The sequence below is a fragment of the Denticeps clupeoides genome, chromosome 10 (assembly GCF_900700375.1).
Source record: "Denticeps clupeoides chromosome 10, fDenClu1.1, whole genome shotgun sequence".
Lineage (NCBI taxonomy): Eukaryota > Metazoa > Chordata > Actinopteri > Clupeiformes > Denticipitidae > Denticeps > Denticeps clupeoides.
Window position 1 is genome coordinate 17,883,847 of NC_041716.1, and position 16,246 is coordinate 17,900,092.

The 16,246-nt window shown below is 46.1% G+C and overlaps 1 protein-coding gene across 1 annotated transcript; it reads left to right on the forward strand.

Annotated features, from left to right (window-relative positions):
- The first annotated feature begins 9,016 nt into the window (after positions 1–9,016).
- Positions 9,017–13,677, forward strand: LOC114798513 (potassium voltage-gated channel subfamily A member 3). Its single transcript, XM_028994286.1, has 2 exons — positions 9,017–11,070; positions 13,188–13,677. The coding sequence occupies exon 1, from the start codon at positions 9,059–9,061 to the stop codon at positions 10,571–10,573; it is 1,515 nt and encodes a 504-aa protein (XP_028850119.1). The 5' UTR covers positions 9,017–9,058; the 3' UTR covers positions 10,574–11,070; positions 13,188–13,677.
- Positions 13,678–16,246: the final 2,569 nt, after the last annotated feature.

Genomic DNA, 16,246 nt, shown 5'->3' on the forward strand with positions numbered 1-16,246 from the left:
CAGCCCCGTAATCAGGTTGCCGGTTTGAATCCCAATCCGCCAAGGTGCCCACAATTATCATTTGAAAAGGATACTTTTCTAAAATGTTAACTGGATTTTCCAGTTAACTTGATTGGCTGACACAAGAACATTAGTGCATAACCCATAGGCATGGCACAGTAGCACCTTTTCTAGAGTCTATGAGAGAACTGTGAGGATTCCCCCTGATTAGACAATGGTCTCAAGCTCTCACAACTCCTGTCACAGGGGTACAATGTGATATATGTAACACACTGCCAAATGTCGAATCACCCAATCAGCCTTATGAATGGGCCGCCCCTAACCAGTTGCATTACCTGGGTGCATTAGTACAACTTTGATTTATTTAGATTTAGAACACTTTCAGTTGGACTCGCATGTTTAATTTAATTTAAAAGTATCATGTTTTAAATATCACATAATTCTCTAATACCACATAGATGTACACATTGAGAACTGGATGAAATGTCTATATGTTGTGCTGAATGATACATGCTTATTCCCCCCAGGACATTTCAGAGCTAATCAACCATACAAAACACCATACTGCTTTACTGGTTTTATTTTAGACAAAGCTACAAGCAATCATGTTTTTTTAGAGGCTGAAATGACCACAAAAGCCCCCTGCCCACTTCAACAGATTTCTAAGGAGTGATTTCTATGTTGTGTTGTTGCTATTGTTATGGGTACACTTCCTGTGTTACACAGAGAAGAGTAATTGGATGAATCGGCAAAGACAGACACATTTAACCAGCTGCAGCTCTCCTGAAGGAAGCCTGACAGAGTAATTCCATTTGTAGGAAATGGCCCTAATCCCAGAATCGTCAAAGGGAACATTGAGAGAGAGAAATAAAAAGCGCCGCATATGCTGTCATTGTGGTGGAACCTCACTTCCATAGCCGAACAATAGGATTCATTTATTTTTCTAATTAACACAGACATGGCTGACTTAATCTTGAGCACAAAAACGCTCTTTTTTTAATCCTCAGATAAGACCGCTTGCAGAGCTGTACAAAAGATCAAATGCTGCACTGCAAATTCTGCTGTGGCACATGATCATTTGTGGCGACAACTTAATTAACTGACAGTGATCTTTAGCTGGCTGCCACAGTGGCACAGTTGGCAGCGCTGTGGCATCATGCCTCCAAGGTTGAGAGTCCAAATGCAGTTTACGTGAATTTTTTTAGATTCGCAGCATTTCGCAGATGCTCTTATCCAGAACGATAAAATATGCATAACTGAATTCCCTTACTTGGTTCACTTGGACCCGATGTGTAGATACCGTTCACATGAAATTAAAAAAAAAAAAGAATTGTTAGGATTGGAGGCACCTGGTGACATCACCTGTGCCCAATCAGGACAGCTGTTGAAAAAACCCTGTGGCTCCGCCCATGAGCCCATGGGGAACTTTTTAGTGGACCCTGCAACTGTTTGTGTTTAGTAGTGTTTCGAGTTCTGGCAATCGCCACACGCATGCATGCTAGTTTTGGTTTCACTGTTTTCGGGCATCGAGTCTGGTTTTGTTTCTGTTTTAATAAAAATCCCATTCCCAGAATGTCCCGTCTCTGCACTTCCTTTCCCGTCAGCTCGCCGTGGTGACAAGAATAAAAACCGCATTAAGTAAGTGTACGTAATAGAATAAGAATAAATTAGGTTATACATTTTTAACATCAGTATTTGTCAGTAATCGTGTTTTATGCTTTCACATTCTATGCTTTCAGAGAAAACAAATGTATTCATCTCCTCATGTATAATAAAGAGTGCATAATCTTTTATATGTTGATTCACATTCATATAAATGTGACAAGAAAAGAGTCTGACTGAAAACAGACTTTGGCATTTTATAATATGTACCTCTTACAAAGGTATAATTGTGTAAGTATTTATTTCATTTAAAATGCTTTACTTTGAATTACATTTATATGGAAACTATTTTTTCCTTATTTCCTTCTCTGTTGGCCAGTTAGAAAATATAATTAGCAAGAAGCAATTGTACTCGTGTGTCCAGTCTTTTCTGAATGACTTCAGTTGACTTTATGTCCACTTCAGTTGACTCTATAACCTGATGAACGCTCTCCAGTGAAAATAAGTCAAGAAGAAAGCATCACAGACCTTCACAGTCCTTTCTTTTCCACAGGAGAGCTCAGATGAGCCATGCAAAGTGGGTCTGGTGTGATGGTCGCTCCTGGCAAAGACAAAACGACCCAGTTACTAAACACAGACGCCCTAAGACTACGGGTACGAAAGGCGGAATGTCCACCCTATGAGCACAGACTAGGAGCACACGCACTCACACACACCCAGAGTCATCAATTCATCTTATTTAAATATTATTTAACTATTAACATTTTGTGCAAACATTACTATCAAATCAGTCATGTTCTGAGTCTGTGCGTTGAGGAGGAGTAAAGGAGCCGGTTGCACACTCACCCACTGCTGTGTCCTCCGCATTGACGCCTAACGCTGCTGGGGTATTTACTTCCCAGCAGGGACACGGCGTATCTGCGTTTGGACAGGCAAGTGTTGGCAGGAGTGGAGCAGACAGTGATGATTCTGCCCGTCTGCTGCCCTCGGCCATCTGGCGGAGGGAATGGCGTGTTTCCCTCAGCGAGGCACCGGAGAGACCAGCAGAGCGCCGGGACGTCTCAAGTCCGGGCGACTAGGGGGATCTCCAGCAAATATGGAACTTGTCAAGACCGACCAACTGAATGGAAAGAACGCGCCTGACTCCTGACTGTCCCCGGAGCAGGGATGGAGAGACCCTCGGCTGAAACTTCCCAGCATGAGACCAGCATTTAAAGGCTCCAGCCTGTGGCAAAGTCAAATATAGCATTTAGTGCATGGCCCTGCGGACAAACATAAAGAGCACACGCTCCACCGCAGAGGGACACCGCAGTTTCTGCAGCTTCTCATGTATAGCACTGGCACAAGATTGTTCTGTTGTCCACCTGTACTGTGCAGGTGTCCATTAACCCTGCCCCCTCTATCTCAAACAGCCAATGGTAGACCTTCACCTTCACCTGCCGTTCTTCCCACCCACTCAGAAATGGGGTTATTAATCGAAAAAATTAGTAAGTCAGACACTGATGTTGTGAAAATTGCATTTTTATTGCTTTGCTCTTGTTATTTGTGAAAGTTGAGACAAAGACAACTTTGGATGATCAATGCATATTAACATCAATATAAAAGGTAATGGATTACTTCTATTGTTGATTATATTTTTTATTTCAGATGGTGTTGGATTTGCAATCATCTGTGGTTTGTGCCACTTTCCAGTCTGTCCTTTACATTTACATTTACATTTACATTTACGGCATTTACCAGACGCCCTTATCCAGAGCGACTTACAATCAGTAGTTACAGGGACAGTCCCCCTGGAGCAACTTAAGGTTAAGTGTCTTGCTCAGGGACACAATGGTAGTAAGTGGGATTTGAACCCGGGTCTTTTGGTGCACAGGCGAGTGTCTTACCCACTTGGCTACTACCACCTACTACTACCTCCTGAAATGTTACTTTAAATTGTGGGAGAAAGTGAAAGTATCGTATTTTCTTTATAATTTATTAAAAAGGCTTCCTGTTCCAGTAAATTTAAGTCATTTTTTGTTGCCGATAGAGTGACGACAATTTTTTTATTATACGGGCACCAATACAAACCAGTTATTAAAGCTGCAAGATATTTTGAAAAGAAAAACCACTATCAAACATTGATTAAATATTGATTTACCAATATAATGACCAGTTGTTGTGCAATATCCTGATTTCATCAGGACTAATTACTGTAATTACTGTTGTGAAGGTGAAAAACCTTTAATTAGTTTTACTACTGACTAAAACTGTGTACATGTTTGTTAAGGTGAAGTCATGCCTTCATGTCCTTAGACGGATCAGAACTGGAAAAGACAGAAGGCGTGTCAGACCAATATAAACTGCTGCTGGTCTCTTTTCCTTGCGCAGCTTGATGAAAGCGGTTGCCATGTCTGTTCTCTCTCATGCCAGCAGCTGCTGATGAACTTGATCGTTTGACATGTTCATTCAAATGAGCTAAAAAAAAGGGGCCGAGTGGCTCGCTGCGGGAAACAGGAGACGTTCCCGTCCACTCTCTGCTTCGCAAAAGAATTGATTAAAATCGTCTGTGTTGCCATGGCGGTGTGGCAGAAAACAACGGGCTGCAACAGAAAGGTCTGGTTTTTGAACGAGCAAGGCAGAAAGGAAGAGAGAGGGGTGAGGATGAGAGTGGGGTGATAACACCTGCAGATGGAAGGGCTTCCTGAGGCACACCAGGGGAAGATGGAAGGTCTCCCCCGCTTGTACATCAATGATTCATCTTGTCCTTGCTCGAGGGCAAACAAATATTACTGTTCCGGTTTCATCTCCAGACGGCAAACATGACAGAAGCCCCACCCTGTCTTCCATTTAATTAATTTATAATAATTGCTCTTTAGCTCCCATTTCATAAATGAAGACATTGATGTGCTCAGACACCGTATACAATTTGTATCCGTGAATACAAATAATTCAATCAATCATAATACACACTTTGTCATTTATGTACAATTATGATGTTCTTTATCTATTTCTATGGAAGCCATTTCATGTCCAAATCTACCTTCTTTATATGATGATCAGCTCTCACCAGACAAGGAAAGGCTCTGGTTCACTCGCCTATGAACCAGAAGATCCAAGTTTAAACCCCACTTACTAACACTGTGTCCCTGAGCAAGACACTTAACCCTGAGTTGCTCCAGGGGGACTGTCCCTGTAACTACTGATTGTAAGTCGCTCTGGATAAGGGCGTCTGGTAAATGCTGTAAAAGTAAATGGGACAGTGCTTTGCTCAGCAACACTTTGTGGCTCAGGATTGGAACCGGCAACCTTCTGATTGCGGGGCCGCTTCCTGATCCGCTAGGGCCACCACTGCCCCCATTTATCGGATCTGAAAAAATGTGCCCAAATTAAAGATAAAATAAAACAGGCCGATTCCATCTGATCTCCAAATTGCCATAACTGCATGAATTTAGAAACAATAGGCTGCTACAGAGATCTCATCCCCCCCTCAAGCAGTCGAAGCTTCAGAGCCGACATCATCCCTGGCATTTAACAGAGGCAGGAGAGAGGGGGTCGTGCTCTGTGGGACACCCTGCCACTACACCCCAAGTGAGGAGGAGTGAGAGCTGCTGCTCAGCGCCGCGCTCCAAATTCTGTTTTCAATCACCCAGGGCCAAAAATGACCCGATGCATCTTTACAGGGGAGGGTGTGTTCATTAATGAACTCCCTCGCTATACAGACTCTCCTCGTTACCGTACAGTATTGCTTTGGTAATTGTGTTTTGATACAGAACAAAATAGCTTTTGTATTTTATTTTTACATTTCTATTTATTTTAGCTTAGGTTAGAACAGAGGTGAAATTTGAAAAGAAAGAACAAAAAATCTTTGTGCACTGTGTGAAGTAACCTAATTTTGGAGGTTAATAAGGGACTTTGGACCAGACTAAATATAGTCATGCAAGTAGAAACCACATTAGACCCCGTGGCTGTCCCTCAGCACTTCTCCCAGTAGGACGGGTTTCTATTTTTTTAATCACATGGCCTGGATAGGAAGAGGAATTTGGGAAAGACGTGTGACAGCATTTATCGTGCAAAACGTTACACTTACACTACACTTACCGTATATTATAATATAACATGTTGAATAAAGTATGTAATGTTAAAATATGTCCAACATCCCATGTGCTAATTTGTCTTATTAACTTTCACTGTGTGACTAAACGTAGCATATAGTCCATCTTAACTTGTGTTGTATTACATTCTTGTGTTTTTGTGTGTTTACACAGAACCTTGCAGACTCGCTAGCAAAGCGAATGTATTTTAGAAGATGATGAATTCAGCCGCACAATAAATGACGTTTCTGATGTAATCCAGTTTGCAAGGCATGCAAATCAAATCAGGAGGACAGCAGATGAGCACAAACAGTGTCCAAGTCCTTCCTGCACAATTAGCCCTATTAAAAACAAATAGGAGTTGAGAGTTCAGCGTTTCCTCCCCTCCTTCATCCGGAGATTTGGTGAGCGAGGGCGGTGAGGGCCACAAGGACAGCGAGTCCTCCGAACTTTCACAAGGACAGACCGCAGTCTCACGGAAAGATAAAAAAGTCAGTGAGAGCACAGAGAAAGGGGAGTAGGTCTGGATTCGAATTGCCGCCCAAAGCAGGAAACTGATTAAGTATCCAGGACAGAAATGGAGGATGATGTCATTCTACGGCATTACAGCTGCCAGATACTGACTGATGGATGTCTTCACACACACACACACACACACACACACATTTCTCTCAGATACACACTCACAACAGGGGCACAGAAAGCACAAATAGGGTTGATGTTAAACCCAGAATAAGCCTTATTAATGAGAATTAATAACAACAACAACAACTTAATTAAATTAGCTACACATGTTTATTGTGATATAATGTCAACAACCTTAATAATAATAATAATAATTATAATAATAATAATTTAATTACAATAAATTTGACTTCCATTATTTAAATAACATTTAACCATAATACCAATTTCCATACACATACATCCAGTATTATTTATTTAGGAAAATTAGCTTCTGATTACACGTAGGCATATAAAATATGTTTCAATAACAGCTCTCCAAATAAAATTGATCAAATTTACCTAATGTCATCAGGAAACTTACTTCCCCATAACCACATTTAGCTTGTTCCACTTTACAAATGGATTTTGATTCAATTTCAGGACATGTAAAAATAAGACCAAATGAAAACAAATAAAACAAAAATCACAATGAAACCGGTTTGACATGGCGAGGCGGTAGATCTGAAATGATGGCTTGACATGACGAGGAAGAAGGATGCATACGCACGATGTCACGAAACAGGGGTTTAATACATGGTGGACGGGAGGCATCCAGTAACAATAACCCGACGGCGAACAGACACAGACAGGGCAGCTTTATACAGTTATACACAGGTGAACACAATCAGGAAACATTAACACAGGATCAGCATCGGACCGGATCATGACACCCTCAAACAATGCAAATGACCAATCAGCATTATGCCACAGTATGCCAGAAGATGTGACACAACGTCTTTCTATTAGTGAAATCAGTAAGTGTTTTAGTCCATTGAGCTACAGACTGATATGTCTTTCTATAATTTTTTTTGTCATTTATGTATTTTTTTCTACATTACTTTAGTCTTTTCTTGTGTTATGTTGCTGCAACCCAATAATTTCCCTGGTGTCTTAAAAAGTCTAAATAGCTTTGTCACACCCAAGGTGCGGAAAGAGACGATGGACACAGGGTTAGTTAAAAAAAGTTTCTTTTGTTGTCACAAGATTGCACAAATAATCCACCACGCCGATGCGCTGAATAAAGGGATTCCCAGCTGGCTTTGCTGTCACGGTTACGAGTCCAACGCCTCGTGGTAGATCGTGCACCCTCCCGGGTCGCCAATAGCAGTGCAGTCCTGGACACACCAGAAGTCAAACATGGTCCTGTATGGCACACTTAAAGTGGCGTGTAGAGCATGAGAGATTTATAATCAAAGTGACGTGATTGTCATTGTGAAACACTGCAGCACAGCACACAGTGACACAACGAAATGTGTCCTCTGTATTCAACCATCACCTTTAGCGAGCAGTGGGCAGCCATGAAAGGTGCCCTTCAAACCGGCAACCTTCTGATTACGCGTCCATTTCCATAACTGCTAGGCCACCACTGCCCCATAATAAATGTATTATAGCAAAATGTGAATGTCTGCTACAGTGCCCAAAAATGCGTCCGGAATGGTCATGCTGCAGATGACAGGTGATGCGTCCGTTTGAAGGACCTTGTTCCTCTCCCCGACTGCTGAAGGACGTGTTAAAAGATTCTCTCGCAGATCTCTGGACATTTCAACAACCCACATATAAAGAACGGTCACATCAACCTTCGCTGCAATTAAAGCTGCACCTTTTGCCAGCTATTTGTGAAGGATGCTGGACAATCATTCTTCTGTGCAAGGTGCCTGGATGAAGCTGATGAGATACCAAAGAACTTCAAAGATCAGGACTCTTGTAGAAAAAGGAAGGTATATGTATAGGTATAGTTTCGTGTTCTCTGTGTTTTCCTAATTTCCTAATTGTGTTCATCTGTTGTCATGTGTCTAAATATATCCTTGTGTCCTGTCATATTTTCCAGCGATTCTGTCCTTTTTTCCCTGCCCTGACGGATCCCTGACTGAATGTTTCTCCGATGAACAGTAAGCCTGGACTTTGTAGATGTAGAGAAGCATGCTCTGACAAAATGTCAGACATCCACACGATCTGCCTTCATCTCATCACTGACCTCACCGTGATAAGATCCACAGACAGCGTCCCATGATTAGTAGACGTTGTAAATGACTGGACCAAAAAAAAAAAAAAAGGTGTAAATGGCTCTCAGGTGATGTTGATCAGAACAGAAGAACGGACGAACACTCCGGATTCAGCACCGAGGACAGTTCCCACACAGCAGCGCGACACCAAGGGCAGAGCGATCAGGTCTGAAGAACAACCTGTGCTCCAGATATGTCTACTTTGTCACGGAGTGGAAATGTCACCTCCTTGTCACCTCCGAGGATTTTGGCCCAATTCAAATTCTGCGTGCGCGCGCGCGAGCACATTAAAGCTTTTGCGACGGGAGGGGTTAAGAAAACACACACACACACACACACACACTTAAAAAGAAAGGAAAGTCAACGCAAAATCAAAAATGAATCAGCTCAGATTAAAGGGGAGGCTACTTTTTACAGGATTCGATTTGGAAAAAAACAACCACAACAATAATAATAAAAAAGTACTTTATTATGAAGCAATAATAAAACGTGTAAAGCAGCTTTTCTGACATCTGCTCTCCGATTGGCCGAGCCGCGGCCTCGCGCGCCGTGGGCGGGAACGGGCGCGCGTTTATAAACGGCGGCGCGCGCGCCGTGGGCGGGAAGCGGGGACCGGGAAGGGAGCGCGAGGGTCCCGCCGCCCCGACCCCCTGCATGGAGGACCACCTGAGCCTCCTGCACTCCCCCCCACCGTCGTCGAGCGGCCGGCGCGGCGGCACGCTGGTCAACCGCGGCTACGCGGAGAGCGAGGCGGCCGACGTCATGACGGTGGCGGCGTGCGACAACGTGCTGGAGGAGGCGGCGGCGCCGGAGCGCTACCAGCCCGACCACGAGTGCTGCGAGCGGGTGGTCGTCAACATCTCCGGGCTGCGCTTCGAGACGCAGCTGAAGACCCTGTCCCAGTTCCCCGAGACGCTGCTCGGCGACCCCAAGAAGCGCATGCGCTACTTCGACCCCCTGCGCAACGAGTACTTCTTCGACCGGAACCGGCCCAGCTTCGACGCCATCCTCTACTACTACCAGTCGGGCGGGCGCATCCGCAGGCCCGTCAACGTGCCCATCGACATCTTCTCCGAGGAGATCCGCTTCTACGAGCTGGGCGAGGAGGCCATGGAGAAGTTCCGCGAGGACGAGGGCTTCATCAGGGAGGAGGAGCGGCCGCTGCCCGACCACGAGTTCCAGCGGCAGGTGTGGCTGCTGTTCGAGTACCCGGAGAGCTCGGGCCCGGCGCGGGGCATCGCCATCGTGTCCGTGCTGGTCATCCTCATCTCCATCGTCATCTTCTGCCTGGAAACGCTGCCCGAGTTCCGGGACGACCGCGACCCCTCCACCGTGGCGCCCATGGTCAACGGCACCGGGCCCTACTTCGTCAGCCCGTTCTCGGACCCCTTCTTCGTGGTGGAGACCCTGTGCATCATCTGGTTCTCCTTCGAGCTGCTGGTGCGCTTCTTCGCGTGCCCCAGCAAGGCCACCTTCTCCAAGAACATCATGAACATCATCGACATCGTGGCCATCATCCCCTACTTCATCACGCTGGGCACGGAGCTGGCCGAGCGGCAGGGCAACGGGCAGCAGGCCATGTCCCTGGCCATCCTGCGCGTCATCCGGCTGGTCAGGGTGTTCCGCATCTTCAAGCTCTCGCGCCACTCCAAGGGTCTCCAGATCCTGGGACAGACGCTGAAGGCCAGCATGCGCGAGCTGGGGCTCCTCATCTTCTTCCTCTTCATCGGGGTCATCCTCTTCTCCAGCGCCGTGTACTTCGCCGAGGCCGACGACCCCGACTCCAGCTTCAGCAGCATCCCGGACGCCTTCTGGTGGGCCGTGGTCACCATGACCACCGTGGGCTACGGGGACATGCACCCGGTCACCATCGGCGGCAAGATCGTGGGCTCGCTGTGCGCCATCGCGGGCGTGCTGACCATCGCCCTGCCCGTCCCCGTCATCGTGTCCAACTTCAACTACTTCTACCACCGCGAGACGGAGGGCGAGGAGCAGGCGCAGTACCTGCACGTGGGCAGCTGCCAGCCGCTGGCCGCCGGCGCCGAGCCGCCCAGCGGCCGCAGCAGCCCCTCCCTCGGCAAGTCGGAGTACATGGTGATCGAGGAGGGCGCCAAGCAGCCGAGCGGCCACAACTGCGTGGGCGTCACCAAGGTCTTCACCGACGTGTAGCGCGCAGCTGGTCGGGTAAAAGCCATTCGAGTTTTGCACACATTGTCAGGCTAGTGTTAACAACACAACACAACAACAACAACAACAACAACAACAACAAATACGTGTAGAGTTTCTAGAAACCCGGACGCTGGACGCCTCCAAATCACGCCTGGGATGATACAGTCTCCATGGCGACCGCGGTCTCCACGGCTACGCCAGCTAGTGTTGCCATGGCATCCCCTGTCTGTTTCCACAGTAACGCTCCAGATGGTTTCCTGGAAGCAAGACAGCTGAAATAAGACCCGTTTTGTTCATGATCGGACAGAAGCAAAAATAAATACGTATATTTATTAAAAGTAGCATATCTTGTATAAGTGATGAAACTGTCACGTCCTGCTCAGTGGACACTGACCCCACGCCACATTTCTTCTGCTGGGAGGCCGTGGACGTGAATGGCCGTGGACCACTCCGGCTGCACCACAAGGGGGCGCTCTGTTCACACGGACCGCCGAGAGGTGGGTGTTTCTTCCTTAGCGACACGCTCCGTCCACGCTCGTCCCATTCGCCCAATCGGCTGCATGCTGTAGCGCGCGGGACGCTTTTTCTGGAATGGGTGACATCACAGCCACTGGTGAGCAGGGAGGAAACGGAGCCCCTCACTTCCTTTAACCGCTTCAACAGAGACGGTGGCACTACGCTACCGCCACTCACCTTCAAGCGACATTGGCCGGTGCTGCCACCTTGTGTCTCGCGTGGCACAGGTGACACCTGGTGACAAATGGACGTGTCCTTTCTCCTTCCTCCTAGTGAAAGAGCGGCAATAAATCACACGGCCGCCGCCGCCGCTTTGTGTCTTCTTTAACCGCAGGAGAGATGGACGTCAGGGGAGATGTTTCCTGCTCGGTCTGACCAAGGCCTTACTTATTCTCCCATATACTTCCCATGACCACAGTAAGAATAAAGTAAAATAGAATAAAGCTTTTTTTATTCTTTGGAAAACAGGATTTCTTCAGAAGACGTCTTAGTCAGTCAATCCGGAGCAAAATCTTTTAATAATGAACAAATACTGGTTTTCACAAAGTTTGCTGATTCAGGGGTTTTGTTTTATTAATTTTTATAATTGTAGCCAAGTTTATGGAAAGAGTCAGTATATGCAGTGTTGGCCCTTTTTTAAAGACCTCTGCAATTGGCATGCTGTCAATCAACTTCTGGGCCAAATCCTGACTAATTTTGGGATTTTGTGACTAATTTAGTGACTAATTGTAAGCCCACTCCCTTGGACGAGTAGCAGCCCCACACATGAATGGTCTCAGGATGCTGTTGGTACGAGACAGGACTGATGGTGGCGCTCACCTTTTCTTCTCCGGACAATCATTTGTCCAGATGCCCCAGACAATTGGAAAGGGAAAATGTCTCTACCCCAGTCCTCAGCAGTCCTATCCCTGTACCGTTTACAGAATATCAGTCTGTCCTCGATAGCCTTCGCCTCACTGTGTGTATGCAGATGCCCTCACTCCTGCCTGCTGCCAGCTCATTCATGGCAAAGAGGGACTTTCCAACTCATCTGATCGGTCCGTGCAAATGGCCATCATAAAAACGGGAGCAGCAAACGTTGTGAACAGCAGTATTTGTGTGATTTGTAAAACGTTCGCCCCGCACTGTATATATACACAACAATTACTTCTAATATTTATAACTTCACATTTACACCATAAATATCAGACGCCATTATCCAGAGCGACTTACAATCAGTAGTTACAGGGACGGTCCCTCCAGAGACACTCAGGGTCAAGTCCTCAGGGACAGTAGTAGTAAGGGGGGGTGGAACCTGTGACTTTGTGGTCTTCTGGTTCACAGGGTACCGCCCCTTTTGAAATATTTTGTCTATGGTGCATTTGGCTCAACCAGAAAGGTTCAATAAATCTTATTAAGGACACTGTCTCACTGTCCCATTGTCACAGTATAGTGATATTAGATTTAGCCAATCAGCAGGACTGTGAAATGACCGCTGTTATGCATCACACTATATGCAGGTCATAGAATTCTGTCGGTCTATTTCTATTCTCATCCAGTTGAGACACGGCTATAGAATCGTTTGGAATATGTATTTGTATTTATTCATGATTTACTATTCCATCTCTTCACTCCAGGGCAGATATGTGTTTTATTCCCGTTATTTCTCTTTTTTTTTTTTACTGCACCATAAATTGCAGTTGCCCGGGAAATATATTTACCGCAGTAATACTGCTGTAGGCCTTTAAAGGGAGGCTTCCCGACCTGCACACAAACCCGTCTCCGTGCTGCGGCTCTGGAATCTGGGACACTGCACATTTCTTGGGGAGCATTAAGCGTGCGAGCGCGTGGCTGCTCCCACTCTCGTCTCCTATTGGCCCGTTCACTGGGAGGGACGCGGACGTCTGTCTGTGCTCGCTGTCCACCTGTGTGTGCTTGAACGTTCATGCTCGTGCGCTTTGTCTTTCCCGAACCACTTTCCTGTCCCCACTCATGTTGTCCTGCAGTACGTAGTCTGTCTTTACTCCACGTCCTGTGTTTTTTTTTTTAATGAGGTTTAATGAATGATTTAAAATTGGTAACTATTGTTTAAAATTGATTTTCTCTCTTCCCTGTACAGCATCAGAAGGAGAGAGTGAGACGTCATGGGCCTTCATCTCACCTTCCGCCAGCTTGCCAAGTCCAGGAGCCGAACCACTAAAATCATAGGTGCCTTCAAAAACGCCCATCAACAGCCTTCAACCCAGCCTGCCTGGCACCTGAAATGCCCGCCAAGCTCCGCCCGCTCCGGCGGGCATGCTGTACTCCCAGACAGGCGGCAGCGTGTCAGGCCCAGTACCTTTTGGTGCCATTCTGTGTCTTCTGGACACGGCCGATCAGTGTCTGACGCGGGTGAATAGTGTGATTTATGTTTGCTGGTATCGCATTCGTTACGTTGCGGGGGTTCTTATCGTATAACGCTGGACAAAATCTCCAAACTCACGTCACCCGGTCCTTCTGTCCGGTCCAGAAGACATAAAAAATATATATATAAAAAAAAAACCAGCCATGTAGCATATCCTACCATCACATCGCTGTGTTCTGATCAACTAAACGCCTTCTAAGTCTCAGCCGCCTCCTCTGCTGTTTTATTGGATGCTTCTTCAGTTTGTGGGCGTGTGCATGTGTGTGCAGCGTGGGGTAGCTGCAGGGACTAGGTGACGCCGAGGGGTTAGAGTGCCACAAGCTGGATCATGTCAGGTCACGTGACCTTCTAGAGGACTGCAGTCCATCGGAGAGAGTGAGATGACGATGAGAAAGACGAGAGCCCAGAGAGCCTGGGGGTGCATTGCCTGGCATGAGGCAAGAGTTTATTTATATATTTCATTTTATAGGGTTTTTTTTTTTTTTTTCGTGTCTCTTATAAAACGTTCAAAGGGAGAAGGAATGTGTTCACACACACGTGCACATGCAGCATCACACATCGCACAAGTAGCATCTGTCACCTGATTAAAACCACATCAGAGCACCAGCCTTGTTCTGGTGTAAGGAGGCCATTTTAAACGTGGATGTGCGTGTGGGGAGTGACGTTTCTCAGCCGAGCGCGAAAAGGACGAAACGAGCGGCTCTTCTACCCGCTTGGCCGCAGCAGCAGAACGGGGATGCAGGTGCCGGCTTGATGACTCCAGTCGCAGATGGACTGAGCAAGGGCCCGTCAGCACTCGGGCCGAGCAGGACCAATCGGCAGGAAGTGACGCTGGGGGACCAGATGGAGTCTGATAATGACAGACACGTCTTAGTTTGTCCCATACTTTTTTTTTTTTTTTTTTTTTAGAGCACAGCCTTTTAAAGTCACAACATGCCGTGGTTCTCTGCACATCACCATTCAGTTTCAGCGTGGAGAGAAGTGCATTTGTCGGTGTTCAAACGTTTGGGATCATTTCGAAATTCCCATTTTTTCCAATAGGAAAAATCCGTGAAGTTTGAACAGAAAATGAATTCAAGTAGTTTTCCAGATACCAGCATGGCAGACCATTCTAATAATGAACAAAGCTGTTTTTATTTTTAAAGCCCACGGTGATTTGTTGTTTGGGGCGATTTTTTTTGTCGAAACACCGATTTCTTCCAGAATGATGCACATCACGTTTTAAACACATATCAATACATAAAATGATTTTAAAGCTCTTTTCTACTTCCAAAAGGATGCAAACTACATTGATTAAAAGTTAAATAAAATTTGTTTGCCAATGCCCTCAAGATGGTGTTGCCATCGCTACTGAGTCAGGCTTTTACCACGGCGAAATAAGCGAAGGAAATCCAATTAAATCTAATAACATTTATTATAACGAGTCTCAGAAAGGCATCACCAGGACACTTTTAATAATCAGCTGACCACAGCCCAGATCCTCTTCACTGGTCCGCCGACATCCTGGCTAATGGGCAATTCATATCTGGTATGAGCGCAGACAGTTTTACTGTTTCGTCCAGATTACCAGTAAGACCTCTGACCCCAATTCGCCCAGACTGCATTGCGAAGCTTGTGATCTTGTTATCCCAAATGTCTTTTCCATAAGGTCAGCTGGGGACTTAAATCCCTTAAAGCCACATCTTACATGCAAAAAAAGAGAGAGAGAGAGAGAGAGAGAGAAAGAGAGAGAGAGAGAAAGAAGGCAAAAAAGAAGGACAGAGATACGTGCACAAACTGGACTATCATTTATCACCGCTCTCCTTCGTGGTCAGCATGCAAAAGCATAAAAAGGCCACATCACCAGATATTTTATTATCACTGAATCACCAAATTCCAATCTGTTGTGTCTGCAAAGGCAAAGCTAAATATATAGTACTGATGAACTGAGAGAAAAACGAACCTGACAGGACTTCCGGGACGCATCACTGCAGCCTGAAGACCTTCAGGTTGACCTTCCGTGGAAAGAATAAAAAATGATAATTAACTACGTGGAGGACCTGCAGACGAGGGCCGGACGGGTCCTCTGCCGGCCCGCCTCGTAACTCAGGAAGTAGACTCGAGGGGGGGTTGCTGCTCCCATTAGAGACGCGGCACCCATTAGTACACAAAGAGCGGAGAACACTTTGTTCTAATGTACTCACAGTCTCGCTCAGTGGGACTTCAGAGAGGAAGAGCGGCAACGTGAGATTTTGCTTAATCATCATCGTCAAGTTGGTCTTCACTTCAGCAGCACTCTGGACTGCTGCACAAGGGTCATGTGCCTTTTAATCCCGTGGCCACAAGGTGCACGGCAGATCCTCGTTCAATTCTTTCAATTCATACACAGGACAGCTTATTAATAGACACAGATGCATCTTTGCCGGTGTAGTTTTAAAAAAAGAAAGCCACACCCAGCACTATCCGCATGCATGAATAAAGCAGTCGCACTTGCACGCACAAACGGCGCTAATACTCTAAATTACATATGATCAGCAAAAGCTGCATTCCTTATCCCCTGGAAAATGTTATTTTTAGGACAGAATAAGCTCTTCCGTGCAGTTGCATCGCCTGGTGAAGGTGACCTACAAAACGCTGCTCCTTGTCCTGGCTTTATCGCTGCTTTATACACATTGAGCAACGCATTGGACAATGAGAATTTGCATAATATCAAAGAAACTGATGCCCCTGTTTCAAGACATAAATATCCAGTAATAGAATTATTTTCAGCTTGCAGTATTTGAATATCTACTACT